General features: G+C 43.3%; 2 protein-coding genes across 6 annotated transcripts in view; one reads left to right on the top strand and one right to left on the bottom strand.

The window, feature by feature from the left end:
• The window catches only part of LOC141053188 (carbonic anhydrase 13-like), a 43,017-nt gene extending 36,218 nt beyond the window's left edge, over nt 1-6,799 (top strand). For all 5 annotated transcript variants that reach the window (XM_073550562.1, XM_073550560.1, XM_073550563.1 and 2 more), the window contains 2 exons: nt 5,445-5,600; nt 6,530-6,799. In XM_073550562.1, coding sequence (XP_073406663.1) covers nt 5,445-5,600; nt 6,530-6,655 — 282 coding nt within the window. In that variant the 3' untranslated portion in view covers nt 6,656-6,799. The remainder of the gene's footprint in view (nt 1-5,444; nt 5,601-6,529) is intronic.
• Nucleotides 6,800-8,204: 1,405 nt separating this feature from the next.
• On the bottom strand, nt 8,205-17,436 carry LOC141053187 (carbonic anhydrase 1-like). The gene is made up of 7 exons (XM_073550559.1): nt 16,672-17,436; nt 16,044-16,241; nt 14,953-15,071; nt 13,134-13,229; nt 12,251-12,313; nt 11,271-11,426; nt 8,205-8,586 (listed from the first exon to the last, which is right to left on the bottom strand). Exons 1-7 carry the CDS (start codon nt 16,706-16,708, stop codon nt 8,467-8,469), a joined length of 789 nt encoding a protein of 262 aa, XP_073406660.1. The 5' UTR covers nt 16,709-17,436; the 3' UTR covers nt 8,205-8,466.
• Nucleotides 17,437-26,058: the final 8,622 nt, after the last annotated feature.

Raw genomic sequence — 26,058 nt, 5'->3', positions numbered from 1 at the left:
AGCACAATCGGTGGGGTAATGCTGCGGCAAAAACTCAAAATGCAAACGACACTGGTTCAAGAATCCGCGACACAACACAGGGTCACCACTATACCGGGGTGGCTTGCATAGGCGCGGAAGCGAGTGTGGAAGCATGGCCTGGGCAGATTGTATGGAAAGGAGCCGATTATCTACCGACGCTATATAGTTGAGAATCTGAGCCTGGAAGTCGTGTTGCTGCGCAAGTTCCTGCTGGAGACTGGCCAACTGGGCAGCATTCCCAGGCTCAGAGGACTGAGAGGCAGATAAACCGGACTCCATGGACTTGAGAAATGCCATAATCCTAATCTGGTTTTCCCGGAGGAACGTCAGCTCCTTTTGGACGGAAGCCGCAGTACCAGCGGGGTCCATGGCCTGATTATACTGTTAGAGTGTTAGAGTGTTAGCGACTCCTGGAGTGGACCCTCTGGGTCGCGGCACCAACCCTCCCAGGGTGAGCTAGCCTAGTGAGGACCACCCCCTATACAGGGAGTGTCAGGAGCAAGCCCCAGGGGATACGATACCACGACTGCTGGCACCAGGCGGTCGGCTCACAGGAGATAACGAGACTGTGTGACAGGAGGGTGCAGGATACTAGGGAACACAGGAGAATACACAGGAGTGCACTGAATACAGGATAGTGCTAGACGGGTACGCGTGGGCACATAAGGCGTGTAGCGAGTAACACATTCAGAGGTAAACAAAGCAGGACGCGTGCAAGGAGCACGACAGGGTACAGAATGAGACAGCAGTCGTGCAAGGAGGTGTAACAGAACACAGAAATAGAGTGAATGCCAGGAGGCACGACTGAGCAAGAAACAAGGGACAGGATACGAGAGGATGTGCCAGGAGGCACAACTGAGCATGAAGCAACAAGGGTTCAGAGCAAGTGCTAGGAGCACCACAGAATAGCAGACAGAGGACCTGAGAACAGCGCACAGCCAGGCTGGGACACAGCTGACCCAGCCAGGAAGCACAACAATAATCAGGCACCTCCCCTAGGGGGAGGTCGTCTGATACAGCACATGACTACTACTGGTTCCGGGTCAGGACCTAGCCAGAAAGCACATGACCACTACAGGTTCCGGGTCAGGTCCTCCATTACCATAGAGAGGACTGAGCCCTATGCAGCACTGACAGAAGCGAGCAAGCGCAAACGTGACATGGAGGAGGGGACCCGGGGACGAGAGCTGCGCGTGCGCACCCGACGGGGACCCCCGAGGGACCGCCGTACTGGAGGGAGTGACGTCGGAGCCGAAGCCCCGCCTCCTGGTGAGCACGGCATAACAACCATATACGATTCAATTTGTCAAAATGGCCTCTGCTATTTAACATGCAGCAGAAGATTGGCATGGCCTGTGTCTTGGTGACCGTAACACCCTGACATTTATTTGCAAATTAAAAAATTTTGACTGACAGCTCTCCATGGGTAAGAGCACACATTGTCTAAAATCAGATCGCTAATTAAAAAACGCATGGGCCAAATAGGAGGAGTGCTGGTTTGAAGCAGACCAAAAACAGAGAGATGAGACGTATGCAAAATGCTACAACTGTAGAAAAAAAGACATGGACCACACATCCAAAACTCATGCTGTTACACACCTGTCCCAGGTATCACAGGCTCCGCTCTCTTCTCCTGAGTCTGCTGCTCCACGTCAGGTTTTGCATCTGCATAGACGTATTTAAAGAAGTGCTCCCATCAAAATGTGTATATTAATATATTGTAATAATCATACAGCACTGTGTACTTACAATTGCTCATTTTTCCCTTCTACCCAGATAATTCTTCTGTTTTTCCATTAGGTCTATAATATCACGTCATGAAACACTGACTAGCTGAATCCTTCTAAGCTCTTTGTAGAAACAGGAGATCAATTTTCTTGTATGAGTTATAAGTCACTGCAAAAATTCCTGGCATGGGGAGGAGGGAGCAGCTGGGTCAAGAGGTGAAGAAGGGAAGGAGTCATACAGGGCAAAGAGACTTCCTGTTTCTTTTTAGAGCAGAGAAGCAGTTTGGAGATAAGCGGTTTTCTTTGCTCTGCTGGTGAAATCCCACAAATGGACTCGGGAGATGAAGAAAAAAAGCTGTTTTTAATTTTGCCGTTTATAACATTTATGCTTTTTCAAGTTCTCCAACTTCTTCCTCAGGATGCAACCTGAGGATAACTTGGAAACACGTAGATGTAATAAACTGCAAAAGTAAAAACAGCCTTTATTCATCTTCATCTCCCCAGTCTGTTTGTGGAATTTCACCAGTAGCGCAAGAAAAAATGCTTATCTCCATACAGCTTATCTTAAGGTCTGATGACCCATGGTTTGCAGCAGCTGATAAATGCTCAGAAATTCTTGCAATTACACCACCATCAGGTGAGCAAGCAACTCTCTAGTGTACTAACTGTATCATGAGATAAAATCCTATTTACACTGTTTTGCACCCCATTTTTTTCTCCTAACTAAATAGAGCAGAGAAAACACAAGAATGAACTGGGTAGAAAGGCAAAATGAGCAATTGTGAGTACACAGTGCTGTATCATTTGATGATTGCAATATATTAGGGGTATAAAAACTTTGAAGAGAGGAGGAAATGAGTGCTTCTTTAAGGGCAATTGACACACACCTGTGTCTTGGGCTTAAGAGTCGAGTGTTCCTTGTTTGGTAGTCTCAATTTTCTGTACAACAGTGTTTCAGTTCTCATCCATCCCTGGTGGGTTCCAAACTGTTTTTCCATCTGCTGCTGAGTTTCTACTTAGTCCTAGTCGCCATGATTCCACGTGTCCTCTGGAATCTGCACCCTCGCACGGGGTCCATGTGCCCACCAGCACCTGGGGTTTAGTGGGTTAGCGGGTTCAACTTACTTGGTGAGCCCTTACACATACATTGATCTGTTACGGCTGGCGCGCCATTGCTTTGGCAATGTTAACTGCATGGTGTAACACCTATAAGACCTATAAGGTTAGAAATCTACTATGGGGTTCTATGTGACGTGGCAGTGGGCTTCACGCAGTCTTTTCAGAATTTAAAACCTTGTGTTCAGTTTTGTAAAATTTTGCTTAGCCGCAATAGATCAATGTATAAATATTGGATGTGTGGTCCATATCTTTTTCTACAGCTATAGTATTATTTATGTGTTAAGTTTAATTCTCATACTACATTTATGTACCAAGCCTGGTTCTCATTCATTAACTATGTAATGAGCCTGGATGTGGGGTAGTGTATGTTATGGGCTTGGTTCCGGTACTGTACTTTATATTTACTGTGCTTAGTAATTGTATCATGATTATTTACTGTACATTGTTCTGATGTATATGTAATGGTTGTATAAAAGAATGATTTCAGAGAAAAAATAAGTACTAGTAAATGTAGATAGTTAGTTTAAAATGATAAATCCATTCTAAAGTAGTCATCAAACATGTCAATGAAAAATACAGTAGTAGTGACCATGGATTACACTGACGAGCAAAAGATTAGCAATGTTTTGAACTTTTGACTTTCAGGCTCCATATCTCACCATCCACTACTGCTTCAAATGTGAGACTGCCATCATTTTATACACAACCATCTCGTCTATCTCATACATAAAATTGATTTGCAACTATTTAGCATATGATTAGTTATGCAGATTCTTGCTCCTTGTGGTGGAAAAATATTTTTCTTCCTGTATACTACAAATTACAACCTGTTCTCACATTCCCTAACAGCTCAGTGTGCTATTATGTTGATTCCCAAGTGAAAGGTCACTGGTTCCAATCAAGCAGCAGCCAGGAAGATTTCCCAAGAAAAAAGAAACGGCATCATCCAGCTCATCGATAGGGGTCTCTCGGCCAAGAAAATTGCCAAACTGCATCATGTGAGTGACATGACAGTTGGAAGTATACAAAATTAAGTCCATCCATTTAAAAGTCAAGAGATGAACGTCCAGGCAAAATATCGGAGTCAACAAGTCGGTTCATCACAAGGTCTATCAGTTCTGGCGCAAGAACCGCGGCAATAGAGGTGGTTTGTATGTTTCGTAATAATGAGATCAGAGATGTCCATGCAAGCACCATGTGACGCACATTACACAAGTCTGTAATGGTGGCCTGAAAAAAGCTGAAGAAGCCACAACTTCAATTTTATCATAAGAAGCGTCGGCTCGAGTTTGCAACAAAGTACGAAAAGTGTATAGTAGATGATTGGAAACGGGTGATTTGGAGTCATGAAATGAAAGTCAATAGACTAGGCTCTGATGAGTGCAAATGAGTCTGGTAAAACAAAGTAAAAGGGGCTAACCGATTGAGAAATTGAAGGAACCGTCAAGATTGGTGGTAATCCCAATAGTGAGCTATATGTGACTAAATTACAAGGCGAGTTACTTCATACACTCAAGTACTATGAGTATGAAAAGGACGATACTGTTCCAGCAGGACAACGACCCTAAGAATACGTCAAGATTGGTGAAGAAATGGTTCAATGACAATGAGGTGGAGGTGCTGGATTGGCCACACAGTCCTCAGAACTCACCCCAATCAAACACTTGTTGGTAGAGTTGAATAAAAAGCTGTATACATACCAAAGTGAGCCTACCAGTATGCACCAGCTTTGGATCAGATATTGGTAGAGACATGCTTGAATCTGATCGAGAGCATGCCCAAAAGAATTCAGGCATTGTTGAAAGTCAAAGGTGGATTTACAAAATGCTAACAAAATAATAAAAAAATTAAATTTAGATTTTTGGAAGCAAAACAGTAATAGAGTGACATGACAAGAATCTACTAATCATATGCAAGATATTTTCAGCTCAAATTTACGTATGAGATAACCAGGATGATTGCCTATAAAATGATGGTAGTCTCATGTTTGAAGCAATAGTGGATGGTGAGATATGGAGCCTGAAAGTCAAAAGTTCAAAACATTGTTAGTTACCCTTTTGCTCTTCTGTGTAAGATCTTTACTAATTTACTAAATTATAGTCATGAAATCCATATAGCAGCACTGTAAGTAAAAGACCATTCAAGTCCATAGCGCTTTGTGTAGAACATCTTTTTCCAGACTTTCGGTATAGTAGGTCTCAGGTAGGTCCTATTTTCTCCTGAGGAGTTATTTCTTTTTGTTGAGCACCCCAAGTTATTTGTTCCGGAAATCAATGGTGTTAACAGATCCCATCAATGGAACTATCAGACCAACTTGTGAAGAAAATTTTTACTTGCTTCCCTTAGGTTTGGTGTTGAGTTTTAAGAACACAAATGGCCAATAGTATCTTGTAAAAATATTGCCATCATAATTAGCAAATGAGTGGAAATAAAAGAACTGTTTCATCTAATTTGGGTTTGACAAGTTTACAAGAATAATTGGTTACAATTTTATGTTATATTCATCTGGACTTTGTTTGCCAGTTGTCCTAATATCTGAATGGATAGATGTGCTAAAATGTCTCATTTTCATTTTAGGATGAACAGTCATCCTTTACAGACTTTGATCCATCTTGTCTACTCCCTGACTGCAAGGAATTCTGGACTTACCAAGGATCAATTACTGTTCCTCCACTTTTAGAAAGTGTAACATGGATTGTATTAAAAGAACCAATAACTGTCAGCTCCAGACAGGTATGAATAGATTCTCCATCAGAAAGTTTGGAAAGGTTGGGAGACATGAAATGTGTATAAGCCCATGTTCCCACTCAGCATATACAGGTTTTTTTTTTTTGCTGCATTTTTGTGCAGGAAATCTGCTATTTTTAGTAGTGCAAGAAAATTTGATGTAATTTCAAGACAAGTCATGCCCTCTGTATTTTTTAAGGGGTCGTCTCATGAAAAAAAATAATTTTTAACAATAGATCTTGGAATAATAATAATTTACACAATTGAATGTGTTAAAAAAATGTTCCTGTGCTGAGATAATCTTATAAATGTGCCTCTGATGTGTAATGACTGTGTCTGACCGTACAGGAACATGGTCTAGTCATACAACAACTCCTGGGCAGCGGAGGAAACAAAGAAGTATACAGACACTAGAAATAGACCCGATTCTATCGCATCCGGAGTGCAGTGAAATTAACATCTGTGTATGCTTAGTGTACAGCCATGTCATTACCGCTCATGCGCGGGTAGAGCGCGCAGTTGTGGCTGTAAGGCCGGTTTCACACGTCAGTGGCTCCGGTACGTGTAGTCACAGTTTCCTCACGTAGGAAGACACTGACACATGTAGACCCATTCAAATGAATGGGTCTATGCATATGTCAGCTTGTTTTCACGGACTGTGTGTCCGTGTGCAAATCACAGAGACATGTCAGTGTTTGTGGGAGCGAACAGTCCACAAAACATGCTGAACACGTGCACACGGAGACAGTGTGTACTGGGGCAAGTGGTGGCCGGATGTGATGAGGTGCACAGCACAGCTCCGTGAGCGGAATAGTGGCCGCGGCCAGGTACTGCACATCTGGCCCCTATTCAAGTCAGTTATTAATTCCAAGTGTCAGGCAGCTTTTGATAAAATTAGTTTACTTTATAGAATGACAATTAATTTTTTTTTTCAGTTATTGAGATTCCGCAGCCTTTTCTTAACCACTGAATCAGACAGAATAGAGCCTTGCTGTATGGAAACCAATCACCGTCCCATCCAGCCGCTAAAGGGGAGGAAAGTCAGAGCATCGTTCTTATAAAAGAAAACCTCCAATACAGAGCTGCATCTGAATGGCATTATGCACCGTCAAGACAGTACTATCTGTATAGAATTGTGCACCATGCAGACATGTACAAAGGCTTCAAATAATGTTTTAAATTAATAAATGTCCATTTTACATTGATATCGTTATCAATATGTTTTACTGGGATTTTATGTTATATACCAACACTAAGTAACAAGTATTTGTGAAGTGTAAAAGAAATGATACATGGTTTTGTAAATATTTAAAAAAAAAAATCATAAAATTGTGATGTGTCAATACTTCACATGACCACATTTTAGTGTAATTACTACCGCAGGTCTTTGGGATACATCTCTACCAGATTTGCACATGTAGAGACTGAAATTTTTGCCCATTCTTCTTTGCAAACTGTCATGATCCAGGTTGGATCTGACAGAGTAAATGCACAAAGTAACCTTTTCTTTCCCTTGGCTGTGTGCCAAAGGTGGTTTTGCCCCCCGGTGGCCATTAGGGTAATTACACTCTGGTTATCTTAGTTTGTGCACGTAATTATGTATTAGATGTGATAGCTCTATAAGAGAGTATCAGGTGTGTTAATCACTGTTGGTGATAAAGTATTCATTTGCAAGCAAGCCTGGGTGAAGGATGGAGCTAAAGCAGAGTCACAGGCAGCTCAGAGAGAGTCCTAGAGTGGATTCGTGGAATCAGCGATGGTGTCTGCAAGGAGTGCCTGCATGGCTTGGTGGAGTGGCAGTTGCGGTGTAGAACTGCACTCAAGGTGCTGGACTTGGTTGCTGAGAGCTGGACTCAAGCATGCTGGACTTTTGGCAGAAAAGCTGGACTCATTTGCGGGACTCCGTTTCTGGACAGCTGCATGGAGGTGGTGGACTCTGGTTGCTCTAAGGATGCACTATGGTGTTGGACCTGGTTGGAGGAAAAGATGCACGCAGGTGGTGGGCTCTGTTGCTAGGAGCGTAAGCAACAGAGCAAAGCTAAGTGGTGTTTCCCCTGTTTTGTCACTTTTCCTTATGTGTGTTTAGTGCAGTGGTGGGATTAGTTTCCTCACCGACCAATTCCCTAGTGAGGGTTTAGGTGCAGGGCAAGTCAGGGTTTTGAGGCTCCTGATCGTCGCCAGGTGCGGAACCGGCCTAGGGAACGCTAGGAGTGTAGAGACACTGACTCAGGGGAGTGCAGGAGGTCTCCACGTCCCCATTCCCTATCGCAGGGCCACCATTGTTATTGTTACCCAGGTTTCCCCTTTTCCCCTATGTCTTATTGTATTAGTTACCCTAGGACAATTACACGTGCCGTGTCCTGTTGTATCAGTTACCGGCCTGCTGGCCGTATCACTCAGGACGGGGCACGTGACACAAACTAGCTCTAGCTCAGTGAGGTTGGATGGAGGCGTCTGTGAACAGTAATTTTCCAAGTCTCGCCACAAATTCTCAACGGGATTTAGGTCTGAATTGTGATGATTATTTCACGTCTACAGATGGAGTTAGGAGACGACATTGCGCCTTAACGCATCACGCCCTCTCATTTATCATTTATGAAATAACAATGATCATTTATTTATTTTTATTGCTTTTATTTTACATTGTGGAACTACATGATGACACATAGCAGCCGTCACCTAATACAAAGATAAACCTGGTGTTTTCTCTAGAAACTGGACAGATATTAGGTTTTATGTTCTTAACTGCTACAGAAAAGTGCTTTCCTCATCTGTACGGTCTCACTGGGCATTAATATTATAACATTTTAGCTAGGTAACACAATTAATCTTGCACTGTAATTTTGATCCACATTGTTCCCCGTGTTCTCAATTAAGAGAACGAGGCTTTGATTTCTCTGCCCTTCAGAGGTTGAGTTGGACGGTGATTGTCCAGGATTGAACTCTCTTTTTCTCCATCGGCCGATGAGAGGAGACCGCGAAATTGGTTCAACTATAAAAGTAAAAAATAAATGGAAGAATTAGTTTTATGGAATGATTGCGACAAATTAATCAACCTAGCTGAAGGGGGACCTGTCTGATGATCGACCTTATCATCAACTGCTTCTACTGACAAACCGACAGAACTGTGACCACATGTAATGACATATATTTGTGTTCTTCAAATTTTTTTAAATATTATATCAATATATAAACTGTTGAATTATGGGCATACTCCACAACTTTAGAAAAAACATAAACTTACACAGGTTTAATCCAGTCCATTAAATTACTAATTAGCAGAATAGTTGATGTGAGAATAGGGGCAGTGTGGTACATGGGTGCACCAATGTAGGGGTGGTCTGATGGATTTATACCCTCTCCACCACCCTGACTCCCTTAATAACGGCTTAAGAGCAGGAGTAAGGGACTCAAAATCACAAAAACCTACAGCACACAAGTGCTGCCGAGACTGTCCGTCAGTGAACAGCAGGGGCTGCTTAAGAGCAGACAGCAGCGCATCTGTGTCATCTGGACACTCCCTGAGTAAATAGGGTTCGTTTGACGCTGTGTGATAGCATTTCCTCTCTTTAGCCTCCTCCCTCTTGACATATTTGACAAACGGATGAGGATGATAGACTCTGTCAAAATTGCAGATATACCACGGGAAGTGACTGCCATGAGCACATTGTTATTACAATTTCACTGTGTGAAACACTATTTTTGTCTTATCCTTCGATTCAGTTAAACTGAGAGCTGAAACGCATGGGCATGTTTAGGGTATACACCAAAATATCTTATGGTACACGTTTTTGCATTTTAAGACCGTATTCTCTATGGTTTGGGATCACTAAACTAAGAGGCTTGGACCTGAATTTAGCAGGGACACGTGTAATTTCCAAATTTGTTAGAACAAAATTTTTTTTTTCTTTTTTCTTAATATTTATAAAAATATTTTTATAGGTAGGGACTAATGATTCTTCAACTAAAAGAGATTTCTGGAGATAGTTTTTAAAGGTAATTTGAATTTTTTGTGAACAAAATTGAAAATATCCTGTTTTCAACTGACAGTGAATTGCATTCTTCTTACAATTCGGGCTTCAACATTTTTCCAGCCATTAGAATTTATTAAGGAGCGTATTTACCAGATTTGACTATTTAAAACAAGCTAAAAAACGGTGATTTGTTACTTCTATTGTATTGATATCAAGTCCATAATTTACAGTTTTCGAAGAATCTCTTCTGTTTTTGAGGAGAAAGAGCAAATCAGATTCTGGTGCATAAAAAGAGATATTTGGAACAAGGTGATTTTTAAGCAAATACCTTTAAAGGGAACCTGTCACCCCCCCAGGGCGTTTTTCAGTTAAAGAGCCACCTTCAGCAGCACTAAGGCTGCATTCTATGAAGGTGGCTCTTCTTTTTCTGACCCCCAGTAATGCCAAAATATTGACTTTTATAATTAGCTCCTCATACCTGTAATGTGTCTCACAGGTATGATGTGTCCCCCAGTATCAGCCGCCTACCATCCGTCCATCATGCCTGTCTGAGGCCTCGGCGCCGCCCACGATCTGTCCATCATGATGCCCCATGCGTCGCTGCCTCCTCTTGATTTGTATCCTGGCGCCTGCGCTGTAATAAGTGTTCTCGGGCATGCGCAGTGCGTGCTGCCCGAGAACCAAGATCAGGCTATTGTGCCTGCGTGTTGCGGAATCGGTGAGCTGGATTGTTTTATAACCATTTTGGAATACATATGACCCTTTGATCACTTATAATTTTTTTAGCCAAGAATAGCAAAAATGGCACTTTTGGCAAAGTTTTGATATTTTTCTTGACGGCATTCACCATATGTAGTGAACATAGATGCAGTTTTATAGTACAGCTTGTTCCGAATGTGCAATGGCAAATATATAACATTTTTTGGTGGTGTTGTGTTTTTTTTTAATTTTTACATATAAACCATAGTTTCATTGTTACAACGGTACATTTTTTGATTTTTGTTTATACTTTTTTTTTAAATCATTTTCTTTTCTTATCTCCTTATCGCATTGATAGTACACTTTAGTACTAACACGGCATTATCTCCACTGTCAGTCATTTTCAGGCCTCTTGTTGCCAAATCAACCTGTCGACACGCCACGATCGTACAACAGGGGTGCCGATGATCTAACAAAGGAAGCCATCTCCCTTTGTCAAATTTCTCACGCCGTTATCACTATTAATAGCAGTAGATGAGGGGTTGAAATGGGAGATAGGCAATGTCCCAGCACATCCTGTCTCAGAACATCCATCAGGAGACTGGCTATACCAGTTATACCAACAGTAATCAGACGTAACTGTACACACGATTGCGTGACATTTCCTGACATCTGGATGTACAGTTATGTCAGGAAGTGTTTAACAAGGCCCATTCGTACTGCCTGATCCTAGCTGTTAAATGAGCCAATGAGCAGTTGTTTCCTGGCCTGCTTACGCAGTCCGATTGGAATTCAATGTGAACTGAACAATCGATCTGCCTGCTTAAAGATCATCGCACCCAATCGACAAATGTTTCGCTCATTTGTCATATGATTGACCGCCTGTTCAGATGGGCTGATAGTTGGAATTGAGTGATCCTTCGAATGCTCGTTTCCTGATTATCGCCCAGTCTTATTGGACCATAAGACATTAAGTAAATGTTCTCTTTTTTGTTGTTCTTACCTGGTCAGGGCCGATACTTATTGGCTCTTTGAATATAATCCAGGTGACACACTCATTCAGTGGTGGGTGAGTCAACGATCCGGAGTAACTCCAGTAGTCCTTTGATGTAGGAAGCAAGGCTGATGGGTCAAAGTTGGCAAAAGCTGCTTGTTTGCCCTAAAAAAAGGGATACAATATTGTGATATGGTAGACATTAGTCCATCCCAAGAAACATTCTTTATAGAGTTTGCATTGTATCTATTGATGTAAATTATCTATACAGATAATAAGTGGACCGTATAACATAGAATAATTCAAATTCAAATACGTTTTATTGGCAGGACTAAATACACATTAGTTTTGCCAAAGCAAGTGTACAAAAAGGAATAGGGATAGGGACTGTAGGGATGTTGGGTAGGGTCTGTAGAAAAGGTGGATGGGTCAGATCCAGGATAGGGCTATAGAAGTCCATGGCATAGGGAAGGTGGATGGGGGGGGGTTGGGGGCAGATCCAGGATAGGGCTATAGAAGTCCATGGCATAGGGAAGGTGGATGGGGGGGATGGGGGCAGATCCAGGGTGGGGGCTATAGAAGTCCATGGCATAGGGAATGTGGATGGGGGGATGGGGGCAGATCCAGGGTGGGGGCTATAGAAGTCCATGGCATAGGGAATGTGGATAGGGGGATGGGGGCAGATCCAGGGTGGGGGCTATAGAAGTCCATGGCATAGGGAATGAGGATGGGGGCAGATCCAGGGTGGGGGCTATAGATTAGAATATCCAAAGCTACAAAGAAAGCCAGACAGTCCATAAAGTCTACTCCAAAACATTAGTGTTATCAATAAACCTTTATTTATTAGACAGACGAGTCTCTTGCTTTCTTTTTAAAGTTTTGTTGGCCGCACAATCATCAAATTGAAATCCACAATCTTTGAAACGTTTCCCTATTACATGTTTTGACTCAACGATACAGATTACTACAGATACGGCCAGCAAACTTACTTTTGTTTTAATTTGGCTTAATGAATCCACCACTCTTTGTAAACCAGGATGAGCATTCCCCACCTAAGAAAAAAAATTAAAAATAATTTCCAGAAAATTGAAAAATTTGTACTGTACATTGTTTCATAATTTAATGTATGCCAAATTTTTATGCTGCCATTCTCAGGTCGTTAGAAGCTGAAAAAAAGATCTAAAGAAATGAAGGTAAATTTAAAATAGAAAATATTGCCTCCGTTTTTACTGTTACACAAGATGGCAAAATGTTTCCCAAATTATAAATTTACAAATTCTGATTAAAGAAGCCCTCCTCCTCCCATCAAAGTTTTTAGTCTCTTAATATATTGTATGAAGACACTGTGTACTTACAATTGCTCATTTTGCCTTTCTACCCAGCTAATTCTTCTCTTTTCTGTGCTCTATGTAGAAACAGGAAATCTCTTATCCCTGCATTTATCATTCCCCTCTTCAACTCAAATGACCCAGCCAGCTGCTCCCTCCTCCCCTTCCCAGGGACTTTCCAGTGACTGATGAATCATACAGGGAAAAGAGACCTCCTGTTTCTGCATAGAGTTTAGTAGGATTCTTCTAGTCTGTGTTTAATCACATGATGTCATAGACCTAATGGAGTAGACAAGAATTAACTGGGTAGAAAGGCAAACTGAGCAATTGTAAGTACACAGTGCTTCTTTAAGGGCCTTTGACACACACCTGTGTCTTGGGATTAATATTCTAGTGTTCCTTGTTTGGTAAGCTCAATTTTTTATACAACTCCGTTTCAACTCTCACCACCCCCTGCTGGGTTCCACTTCATTTTTAGATATTAAGAGGATAAAAACTTTGATGGGAGTGCCTCTTTAATAATGAATTCCTGGTTAGTACATACCTGTAGGAAAACCGTCAGTACAGCACATCCATCACGATTCTTACAGGCCTCAGCAAAACTGGAATATTTGTCTGAGTTCCAGTGGACAAGATGCAGCTATAATAAAAGTGAAAATAATCACAAAGTACAATCGTATAATTCAATAAAAATTTTACTATAACAAACTTGAACCTTTGGCCTAAAAAAATGGATCCAAAGAATTAAGTTTTATCATTTTGCATTTCATTGGTCATAGCTTTTTATTTTTAGGGCTCATACTCACATGCGAGAAACTCGGACGATTCTCACACGTCAATACCCGGCACTGCCGCCGGCACTTGGATCGGAGCGTTCAGCTGCATGTATTTTCTATGTACTTCTATGCAGCTGAACGCTCCGATCCGAGTGCCGGCGGCAGTGCCGGGTATTGACGTGTGAGACTCGTCCGAGTTTCTCGCATATGATTATGAGCCCTTAGGGTGATGTAGCCGTGTGGGTCTTTGTTTTATGAGACCACCTTTGAGTAAAGAATTGCAGTTTTTACAATGCTACTCTGTGGTACATGTACACTAGCATTTCATTTATACATTTGTATTATTTTTCTTTAGAGAAATGCATATGTTGCTGCAGTTTTTAATACTTACTTTTTTTATATACCTCACAGCAGTCTTCCCTAAAGGTGTTGTCTGGTACTTTATTATTGATGGTTTACTCTAAGGGCTCATGCACATGGTCGTATTTTCGGTCCGAGAGCGATCCGACAAAGCATCAGAAAGCACTCGAACCAATATTATTCTATGGGGCCGTGAACATATTAATTTTTTTCCTTGAAAAAAAAAAATAATCACAGCATGTTCGAGTTTGATCGCACTCAGCCATGAAAGTCAAAGGGTGCGTGGAAAACATCAAATGGCACTCTAATGACATCTCAATGCAGTCCGATTTCCACGGACTGACAGAATGGAGAAGATAGAGAAATTTATATTCTCATTCAAGAGAATCGGATCATACTATGATCACACTCTGATCAAAGTATGAGGAGTTTGAGGAGAGTGTAATTTGCATAATATACACTCCTGTAACCTAGCCTTAGGATAGCATGTTAATATCAGAGCAGTAGAGGTGAGTAATACCACATCCCTGCCGATAAGCTGTTTTGTTGCCGATGGCGGCTCGATGTGATCAGTTGTGTAACTGCACAGCACAGCTCCGTCAACTGCTTAGTGGCCGTGGCTGGATACTGCACATCCGCCCCTAATCAAATGAATAGGAATGGAACTGCAGTACTCCACTGTGGCCACTATGCAGGTGACAGCAGTACTGTTCCATTATGCAACTCGGCACACTCGGCAACCGATTTGGCATTGATGATCTAGCCTAAAGCTATGCTATCAATAATAATGTACGGACAACCCCTTTAATAATGTCGTACATGATGTTACAGTAGAGGAGACACAGAATACATCTAGACTTTTAAGTATCTTAACACATAGTTCCAATAAACATTATTAAAATGAAAAAAAGCATAATTTAGCAGACTTCTTAAAGCTTTTTTTCTTTTTTTTAAAACTAGAGTGTATTGGAAAATATTTTACCCATTTGCCACGAAATTAGCCTCTGTACTAATAGTACTCGACTGAACTTAGGGCATACCTTAGTATAACCTAACTACAGGAATCATTTCTAGACAGCTGTAGAGTCAACCTTGCGTTGTCTACCTGTGCTTGGTATGGACACTAATCACATTCATAGGCTTTGAAAGCTTAAAATTCATATAGATCAGTTATTATTCATAGGGTCTAGAAGTAGTTCTCCGAGGGTTGTAATTATAATGGGTTACCTCTGCTGAGTACGCCTTTCCATCCACAGTGTGCTCTGATCCAAGATCATTGGTCGGACCCCAATGGAAGTGGAACTGGTTCAGCCTGTAGTTTGCATTGAGCGGGCCTCCTTTAACCACTGCATTTACAGTATTTAATCAGTTTTAAGATGGATTAAAAATTGTGCAAATTTTACCAATTTTACCAATGAATCTACAGTTTTTATAAGACACAATTCTCAGACCTGTCGAAGCCCATGTGTGTACATATACTCATCAGAACTACCGAAATATCTGAACATCCGAGATATTTATAAAAAAATCTTTGCATATATGAAAGTGTCCATCCCTTGGGAATTTCTCTCTAGCATGTTGCTTTGTTACCCATTTATCACATTTACTATTGCATGCTTACTAAATCTGTCACTGACTAAGAATTATCTGATTATCAAAACTTTACATGCCATTCATTCTGAGCTTTAGGGCCCCGTCACACATAGCGACTCACCAGCAATCCCGACAGTGATATGAACTTGTCAGGTTCGCTGGTGTGTCGCTACATGATCGCTGGTGAGCCGCCAAACAGGCATCTTCACCAGCGATCAGCACCAGCGACGAGCACGCGCGTCGCTGTGTACATTAGATACCAGAGTGCTGGTGCAGGAGGGAGATCGTATCCAAGGTAAACAGCAGAGCAGGGAGCTCGTATCCAAGGTAAACAGCAGAGCAGGGAGCTCGTATCCAAGGTAAACAGCAGAGCAGGGAGCTCGTATCCAAGGTAAACAGCAGGTTTCTAAACACGGCGCTTAGAAACCCACTGTTTACCTTGGTTACCAGCTCCCTGCACCAGCAGGGAGCTTGCTGATCGTTGCTCTCCCGCCTGCCACACGCAGCGATGCGTGCTGGCCAGCGGGAGACTAACGATCAAAGAAAAGTCCAAGGCTTTTGAGCACGATCAGCGATACCCGGTAGGGGGGCCGGTCGCTGATACCTGTCACACACAGCGATGTCGCAGGTGAGATCGCTGTTGCATCACAAAACGTGTGACTCAGCAGCGATCTTGCTAGCGATCTCGCTGTGTGTGATGGGGGGCTTTAGATACAATGTCTTACCTGAGATGTCCGCCGCATCTTCAGAAATTACATGGAAGGAATGCCCAATGTTGATGATTGATTTGATAGAAGCTGGACTGTAATTGATACTAAGAGACTTCAAAGACGCGTCAAACTTTGCTTCCTTGCTCCTAATGTCTATCGGAGACTGGAAATTTCCTTGGGCGATAGGATATACTTTATGCCAATGGTCAGGTCCTGAAATAAAGAATCAATGAATGGAAAGCAAATCAAATAAGCAAAGAAAACACAAGACAAAAGGTTTAAACTACACTTGATTTTGTTTGAAGTCTATAACCATGGAGACAAATGGAATCATAGAATGTTAGAGTTGGAAGGGACCTCCTGGGTCATCTGATCCAACCCCCTGCTCAATGCAGGATTCACTAAATCATCCCAGACAGATGTCTGTCCAGCCTCTGCTTGAAGACTTCCATTGAAGGAGAACTCACCACCTGCTGCCTGTTCCACTCTTTGATCACCCTAGTTCGGCATTAGAGCTGTATACGCAAAACTGTAGGATATTTTGAATTGAAACTGGTTCAAAAACTGTATTAACCCATTTAGTCTGCAATTAGAGCATACGACAAACAGCTTCATCCTTATCAATGTGCCTACCAGCATTTACCATTATGCACGTCATATCCCCAGGCTGATGCACTCATGGTGAAAAGTGTCAGAAGAGCTGCTGCTTCTTCTTCTGGTGATGGGCTTTACCGATTCCAGTCCCCTATATATAGTCGCATCACTAGGGTTTTATGTGTGGGTTTATGTGCACTGTCTCTTCTAAATATGACACAAGGGCAATAAAAGATTTTCATGACAATTTGAAGATTACACAAAGTTATGACATTCACTCATAATAAAAAACCTGCAGTGGTGCCACAGATAAATGCTTGAAAAGGTATTGTTAGCCTATGACCTTCAATGGTGCTGAATCATGGTCCAAAGCTTGCAACTTTACAAATGCCCCTTCCCTATATACGAGCTTGACTAGAGCAAGGTAAGGCAAATAACATTTTTGTGCAGTTTTAATGAAAGAAAAAATATTTCATAGTCAATCTAAGGCTAAGTTCACACGTAGCGGAACTCTCGCGGAAATTGCCGCGAGAATTCCGGAATTCCATTCCGCGGGAAAATCGCATTTTAAATTCCCGCGATTTTCCCATGGAAAAACTAGCATTTTGCAAGCGTAATTAGCATTCAAAATGCTAGCGTTTTCCAAGCGATCTGTAGCATCGCTTGGAGAACTGATTGACAGGTTGGTCACACTCGTCAAACATAGTGTTTGATGAGTGTGACCAACTTTTTACTACTGAGGCCGCCTACGCAGCATCAGTAGTAAAAGATAAAATGTAAAAAAAAATAAAAAATGGTGTTATTCTCACCTTCCGATGTCCCGCGCAGCCGTTCCCAGTAATCCTTTGCGAAAATGCCTGCGATGACGTACGTTCTCGCAGGATCGCGACGTCTCGCGGTGATTCGTGGTGACATCGCGCGAATGACCGGGAGACTTTGCGATCCCGCGAGAACGGACGCCATCGCGGGCATTTTCGCAAAGGCTTACTGGGAACGGGAGCGTGGAGAGGCGGGAAGGCTGCGCGGGATGTCGGAAGGTGAGAATAACAATATTTTTTATTTTAATTCTATTTTTTACAGGGATATGGTACCCAAAGCCCGGAGGACAGTCTCCTCTCCTCCGGACCGTGGGTACCATCCGCAATTGTTCTGCTTACTTTTCGCATGGTGTGCACAGCCACATGCGGAAAGTAAACAGAACAATGCATTCCTATGGGTGCGGGATCGCCGCGATTCAGCAAAATTAATGAGCATGCTGCGGTTTTTACCGCGAAGCGATTCCGCCGTGGTAAGAAACGCAGCATTAGCACAGCATTGCGGAATCCCATAGGAATGCATGGGATGCTTATTTTTCGCGGCAAAATCGCGTGGTTAAAACCGCCGCGGAAACGCGAAAAAAATGCAACGTGCGAACTCAACCTAATTGTTAGTTCATGGCTAAAACATTCGCAGTTCCAATCATTTTCAGGATCCATCTAAAAACGGATCCTGTGCCATCAGTTGAGAACGGATCCGCTTGTCTGCCTTTTTGGCGGATTTTAACTGATGCAAATAACTGAAGTGTGAAAGAGGCCTAAGCAACTAGTGTCTGATACATGCTGCCTGTGGCTACAAAATGTATCAGTTGTCAGGTCCTCTTAAATGAAAGCCTCAGTGAAACAATATCCAGTAAAAACCATTATGGTTTCCTATGCCCTCATTCAGACATTCGATTTTTTTTTTTTCACGTACAGTGCCTTGAAAAGGCATTCACACCCCGTGAACTTTTCCACATTTTTTCACATCACATCCACACATTTAAATGTATCTTATTTGGATTCTGTGTGGTATACCAACAATAAGTAGAGAGTATTTGTAAAGTATAAAGGAAATTATACATGGTTTTTTAAATTATTTTTAAAATATATATCTGACAATTGTGACATGCATTTGTATTCAGCCTCCCCTCCCCCAAGTCAATACTTTGTAGGACCACTTTTCATTGCAATTAAAGCTGCAAGTCTTTTTCGATATATTTCTACCAGTCTTGCACATCTAAAAGCTGATTAAGCATTCTTCTTTAGAAACTAGCTGTAGCTCAGTAAGATTGTATGGAGACGTCTGTGAACGAAATTTTCAAGTCTTACCACAGAGTCCCAATGGGATTCAGGTCTGGACTGTGACTCGACCATTCACACACATGAATATGCTTTGATCTAATCCATTTCATTGTAGCTCTGGCAGTATGTTTCAGGGTTGTTGTCCTGCTGGAAGGTGAACCTACTCCCCATTCTCAAGTCTTTAGCAGCTTCTAACAGGTTTTCCTCCAGAATTGCCCTGTATTTTGCGCCATCCATCTTCCTATCAACTCTGACTAGCTTTCATGTCCCTACTGAAGAAAATCATCCATACTTCATGATGCAGCCACAACCATGTTTGACGGTGAGAATAGTATTTTCAGTGTGATGTGCAGTTTTAGTTTTCCTCTACACATAGCATTTTGCATTTATCCCCCAAAAATTCCACTTTGGTCTCATCTGACCAGAGAATCCTCTTCCACGTGGTAGCTGTATACCCTACATGGCTTTTTGCAAACTGCACATCTTATTTCTTATAGCTGGTTTTCAAAAATGGATTTTTTTATTGCCAGTCTTCCATAAATGCCAGATTTGTCTAGTATATGACTAATACTTGTCTTGTGCGAAGATTTTCGCACCTGAGTTGTGGATCTCTGCAACTCTTCCAGAGTGACCATAGACCTCTTGGCTGCTTCTCTAATCAGTGCTCTACTTGCTTGGGATGTCAGTCTAGGTGGGCGTCCATGTCTTGGTAGGATTGCAGATGTGCAATACTACTAGCACTTTTGGATAATTAAAAAATTGGGAAGGGGAAAGGGAAATTTGTGCTCACCAAAATAGTCCTAGAAGCTGGTCGTGCCTAGGGATCAAATGGCTGACCACCATGTGTTGCAAACATGAAGAGAGAAGGAAGATCCGGCACTGGAGACTTGATAAAATCCACGATAAGTTTTATTCACATAATTTCATGATAAAACCATAAAGGGGAAAACAGACCCCCACGCCTGACGCGTTTCGAACCTTAACCAGGTTCTTCCTCAGAGAAATGCATTTATACGTGTGTATTGCACATGTTTTTGTATATTCTATGTCTTGTCCATTGCTGTTTAGGTCTTTTCTTTTTTTTTTTTTTTTTTTTCTTTCTTCTTGCAAGGGAGTGACTCCACCAGTGATTTGAGGGCTTAGTTGTCTGCCTCTTTGATTATACACATGTGTGGAGTCCCTCTGCTGATTAGGAATGTATATAATCATTTTGTGAACTGTTTTGTTTCATGTCTCTGAGGAAGAACCTGGTTAAGGTTCGAAACGCGTCAGGCGTGGGGGTCTGTTTTCCCCTTTATGGTTTTATCATGAAATTATGTGAATAAAACTTATCGTGGATTTTATCAAGTCTCCAGTGCCGGATCTTCCTTCTCTCTTCACTTTTGGATAATGGTTTGAACAGAGCTCTGTGAGATGTTCAGAGTTGTGCTATTTTTTTTATAACCTAAAGGCCACGTTACACATAGCGAGATCGCAGAAAAGTCACCGATTTTGTGACGCAACAGCGACCTCGCTAGCGACCTCTCTATGTGTGACACATAGCGGCGACCGGCCCGCCGCTGAATATCGCTGATCGTGCTCGAATGTCCCAAGCCATTTTTTGATCGTTGGCCTCCCGCTGGCCAGCATGCATCACTGTGTGACAAGGTACCAACGACTGCTGAGGTCATTATTCGGATCGCCGGTTTGTTGCTGCGTCGTTGAGTAGATCTGTCTGTTTGGCAGCTTACTAGCGATCATGTAGCGACACACCAGTGATCCTTACAGGTCGTATCGTTGTCGGGATCGCTGGTGCGTCACTTAGTGTAACGGTACCCTAACCCTGCTTTACTTTTGTCCACAACTTTATCCCAGACCTGTCTGGCGTGTTCTTTGGTGCTCATGATGCTGTTTGAGCCCTAAAATTTTCAAACAAACCTCTGAGGCCTTCACAGAACAGCTGTAGTTATACTGAGAATAAATTTCACTCAGGTGGACTCAATTTACAAATTATGTAACTTCTGGAGGCAATTGGTCACTCAGGATTTTATTCAATGGCATCAGAGACTTAAGAAGCTGAATACAAATTACAATTTTCAGATTTATATTTTTCAAATATTTAGAAAACGATACATCATTTCCTTTACACTTCCAAAATACTTGCTACTTTGTGTTGGTATATCACATAAAATCCCAATAAAATACATTTAAGTTTGTTGGTGCAATGTGAAAAAAATGTGGAAAAGTTCACATTTTGAATACGGTACTTTTTCAAGGCTCTGTATGTGAAAAAAACAGACCAATTTTCATCAATGTGCTGAATCAAATTTTCATTTGTGTTTTGGATCAGATTTACATCAGTATTTGGTCTGTATTTTAGTTTTTACCATCAGTGATTTTCTCTTGTTCTGAAAAACATTACAAAAATAAGGAGTGCAAAGTTTCTCCTATTGTTAAAAATTGACAGCACACTGATTGCACATGGATGGCATTCATGTACTGTCCATGTTTTCATGGACCATGCTCTTGTTTGTGCTATTTTTATCTTTTACTCGGATCAAAAACATGTTTTCGTGATTTCAAGGTTGATAAAAAGACACAGACACATGAACAGCCACATACAGTGTTGGACTGGGGTGTCAAGGGGCCCCCAGTAACATTAACTTTGGGGGCCCACTTTTCACCTGCATACAAATGTTACCCTACCTTCATTCACAAATTTACCTATATCTCTATATAATAATAAACTGGGTAGTTTGGATACTGAATGATGAGATGCTGTGCTTTTCTGTACAGAGTAAATCATGTGAATTATGCCAAGTACTGCCCATACAGTGGGGTTGGGGGCCCATGTCTGCACAGGATTCCCCTGTTTCCCATGGGCCAGTCTGAGCCTGACCACATAGACAATAATGGGCATGTTCTACCTATGCAGGGCCAGAGTTTGGGGCAGGCAGACAAGGCAGCTGCCTAGGGCCCCCACCCACAAAGAGGGTCTCCTGTGTCTGCAGCCCCTTTATAAAGTGCCCAGAGGGTATACAGCAGTGAATAACACAGACGGCACATGTACAGCACACATATGGCACACGGACGGCATGTTTACATGGACCCATAGACTTGTATTGGCCCTTGTCATCTGTGCTCCTGGGAAAACATGGACATGAGTGCAGCACCATAGGTTAAATAGGGGGCACGTGGCATCTGTGAAAAACATAACACACGGTTGTGTGAAAGGGCCGTACAGTCAAACAATAGAAAACATTAGCAGAATTGCCGTCTTTTTCTACATCCTACTTCACAAACAGCAGAATAAAAAGCGATAAAAAAAGTCACCCCAAACTACTCTGCTAAGTCCCTTCTGGCTCCGAGGCCAATGGTTCGGGGTTCCTGATGCTTATTATTCACTTGGCCACTATAATGTAAGGTGCAGTCACAAGACCACTGCAGCCCAGTGCTAAGACTGGCAGAGACCCCCGGAGCCACAAGACCCCTGCAGCCCAGTGCTGAGACTGGCGGAGACCCCCGGAGTATCAGTGCTGGAGCCATGGGGGATTTATCATTTCATGCTAATTATTTTTACATGCTCAGAAAACTCCTGTAGTGTCTGTTCACACACACCATTTTTGCTGCGAATTGATCAATAAGACGCCCCCCATTACTCACTCCATAGTCACATTGTAAGAAATTACAGACACCCAGAAAAAGTCTTTTAATTGAAAGAAAAACAAAGACTACTTTAATAATCTTAATTAAACCATACTTATGACCTCACCTATTCCCCCGATGCCCTAGTCATCTGGAAAAGAGGTAAAATAAACAAACAACAAAATTCCCCACCTTTCTGAAGCAATGGCCGGGGGACCACTACAATGCAGGGAGACTACGGTACACAAGATGAGGTGCAAGCAACAAAGGGTTAATTTATTTACAGGCAAGGAATGCAGTGTTAGGAAAAAGCAAACAAGGGTATGCAATGACATAAAACAATTTACAAAAGTGATATTCTTTAGCTAGGCCGTACAAATGGCACGGTGCACCAACTATTACAGATCAGTGTATTTCTCAAAAAAGCAAAACAATGCAATAAAATACAGTATGCTGCTACTCTAACTCTAGCCTGACTGGCTACTCCAGCCGCACGGCTAACATGCTCTGTCTATTGCAGCCTATCTTAAGCCCTAAACATGTGCGCACACGGGGTTAACACTCAGGTGAAGTTGGTGTTGCAGTTCCTTTCTGGGGGCCCCCTGCAGTTCTCTGCAAGATGATGCAAAGTCCTCCCTGGAAGCTCTGTGCAATGTGGTCTTGTCCTTGTGTGAAGATCCCGAGCCTGTTCCTTCCTTATATATCTTCGCGGCTCCTCACAGTAACACAGGAAAAACCACCTTTGCTATCTCCGGAAGGGTACACAATCCCACAGGTTCAGTCAGTTCTAAGCTGCACGTTTTTCTCCTCACAGAAGCCAGCACGCCAGCTTTCTTCAGACTCCAAGCTCAGAACACTCCCTGGAAACACAGCCCCTCCCCTCTCCTAGCAGGCAGAACAAACCAAAAACAGTCTTATTGCAGGGGAGATCGGAATGTCCAATTGCTCTAGCCAAGGGGGTTCTGTCTCTTAAAGTGGCAGTTTGTCTCTACTGTCCATAGAAATGCCACCTCCTTACATTTCCACAGAGATGCTTTTAATCCATTCATCCCACAACAGGTCTAGCTCTGCTACATCTAGATGGCAGGCTGCATGATGTGACCATGCAGCCTGTCATCCAGTAACCAGCACCGTGTGCTCAGTGTCTGCCTGTGAACTGCTATTGGATCGCCCTCCCAGGGCTGTGGGGTACTAGGTACCGGGCTGGTATCAGTGGGGTGTGTCACAGCAGTGGTGACCCGGACCATGGCCCTGGGCGCCCAAGTAATAGGAAGATGTGAATGGTGGAATGTAGTTAGATGAATAGTTCATGATGCCACCTGTGGTGCTCGGCAAGGGAGGTGCCAAGCCGACGCTGCATGCAGATCCGCTGGGACTGATGGTATGGTGCAGCAAAGATGTAAAAGCTCCCCACAGGTAAAGCTATAATCCCAGGGCAGTGTAGATGTGGTTGGCACTGGGATGTAGCTGTACCCGAAAGGTAGGAAGCAGACAAGACAAAGCGGGGTGCAATTTCTGTACCTTTACTTGATAACTGTAGTCCAGGGTCCTGATTACAGATGGTATTGGAGAAGGCTAGCCTGGAAGCAATTCAGGGATTCTCTCTCGGCAGATGGGCTGTGCAGTCTCCTTCCTAGCGCTTGTTTAAATGAAGTACTCCTATTACTGAGTTACACTGAAGTTCCTCCTGTCAGATGTTCTCAAGAACCTTACTTGCACGGCAGACAGCTGTAGCCTATCTCGGGGGCTCCTTTCTCCTGAGTCCCGGCTCTCTATCCAAGCTGCTGTTGTGCCCTCAAGTCTTAGATGGGAGTACAGCATTTACAGCCTCCTACTCTTCTGGTGTCTGTTGCAGGACCGTTAGTATCCGTACATCCGTGGAGACCAGGCTCCAGTTCATGCGCTCACTGTGAGGGAGCTCTCCTTTCCCAGCTCAACCTCCAGCTTCTCTCTACATGTCTGCACACTTCACCCTCCGCAGACTAACTGACCACTCCTTCCTCTTGGCCCTCAGACAGCACTCCTCCCCTTAATCCTGGTTCAGAGTTCCCCCTGCTGGCTTGGAGTGGAACTGTGTTGCATGCTTAGATTGACTGCGAGAGAGACCCATCATTGCCTCCAAGCCTGGCTGTCATGTCGGACGCTGTTCACACCACAGCGTCCGGCAGGCAGAGGTAGTTCCACCTCCAGCCACTATAGCCTCAGTGGCGCCGGCCTGATCTTCAGGCTCTCGGGGTTAATCCTGCTGGAGACCAGGTTGGATGGTTAGTCACGCCCACAGTCTTTAAATAGTCATGCTGGCCTATGGGCGTCGCCGATTATAGCTTGTGTTTCATACCAAGTGGTTCCGGTCTGGAGTGGAGCTGTTGCAGAGAGAGAGATTCGTATCTGGTGTCGTATGATCCGTTGTTATCCTTTCTCCTTCCCATATTTGTGTTTAGTTGTGCCCTGCTCACATTACTGTATAGTCCTGTGTGTATGCGGCACGGTGCAGTTTAAGTTCTCCCTGTCTGTCATTATTTGTGTGGGGGCTTTGGTGGTGTGTCTCCTCACTGGGTGGAGAGTGGAGGGTTAAGTGCAGGGCTGAGCAGGAGACAAGGAAAGGGTGGAGGCTCAGGCATTTGCACCATCAGCAAAAACCCTGGGTTGAGGGTCAGACAGGGTTTCCCCTAGTTATAGGGACATCACAGGGCCCCCGGGTATTACAGCCTTAGTGGGACTAAGCCCCCCGTGACTTTATAATCGGCCCACATTTTTTCAGGAGTCCATGGATCCATTAGATTCCATAACCCGCCAGTTGGCGGCGCTGTCCTTACAGGTCTCCGAGTTGAAAGGGGCAGTTCAGCAGTAGGGCCTGGTAGTAGCGAAAGTGCAAACGGTATCTGCAGGTATCGGTGCAGAGCCGAAGTTTCCGCTGCCAGAACGTTTTTCAGGGGATCGCAGCAAATTTGTCATATTTCGGGAGGCCTGCAAGTTATACTTCCGCATGCGGCCAATCTCCTTAGGTAATGAGGCCCAGCGGGTAGGGCTGGTGTTGTCATTACTGAGTGGTGACCCCCAAGCATGGGCATTTTCCTTACCAGCTGACTCTGCTACATTTCTTTCTGTTGATAATGTTTTTTCTGCCCTCGGACTCATTTACGATGATCCTGACCGACTGGCTCTAGCGGAATCTAAAATCCGCGCCCTCCGCCAGGGGGAGCGCTTGGCAGAGGACTATTGTTCGGAATTTCGCCGCTGGGCCGTAGACACACAGTGGAATGACCCAGCGCTGCGGAGCCAGTTTATGCATGGGGTGTCAGGGAGGGTTAAACAAGCCCTCCTGATGTATGAATCTCCGGCATCGTTGGAATCTGCCATGAGTTTGGTGATACGTATTGATCGCCGTTTTCGTCAGGGGGCACTGGAGACGCTACCTCTGGGGGAAAGCAGAGGTGCAAGTGTAGTTGAAGTAGATGAGTCCCCTGAACTTATGCAGATTGCTGGCGTGGCACAGGTTAAGCGTTGCGCTCCGGGATTCCGGAAGCCCGGAGCATGTTTCTACTGTGGTAAAAGAGGTCATTATATTAACGTTTGCCCGGTACTACCTAAGAGGGTCACTTCGGCGGAAAACTGTTAAGCTCAGAGGGTATGGAGGAGACCTAACTGAGCGTATGCATATCCTCCATGATGGTATCTCAATGTATGCTCCCTGCCAAGGTTATTATCGCGGG

Source organism: Dendrobates tinctorius, unplaced genomic scaffold (assembly GCF_039654945.1).
Source record: "Dendrobates tinctorius isolate UK_male_01 unplaced genomic scaffold, ASM3965494v1 ptg000165l, whole genome shotgun sequence".
NCBI lineage: Eukaryota > Metazoa > Chordata > Amphibia > Anura > Dendrobatidae > Dendrobates > Dendrobates tinctorius.
Note: the sequence above shows the minus strand (reverse complement) of the source record. Positions and strands in the feature narration are given on the sequence as shown.

Excerpts from the sequence above, each read along its gene's own strand:
- LOC141053187 (XM_073550559.1), bottom strand. The coding sequence starts at position 16,708 with ATGAGTGCATCAGCCTGGGGATATGACGTGCATAATG. Across the intron at positions 16,242-16,671 it reads GGGATATGACGTGCATAATG|GACCTGACCATTGGCATAAA; the intron begins GTAAATGCTGGT and ends TCTTTATTTCAG. Across the intron at positions 13,230-14,952 it reads GAAAGGCGTACTCAGCAGAG|CTGCATCTTGTCCACTGGAA; the intron begins GTAACCCATTAT and ends CTTTTATTATAG.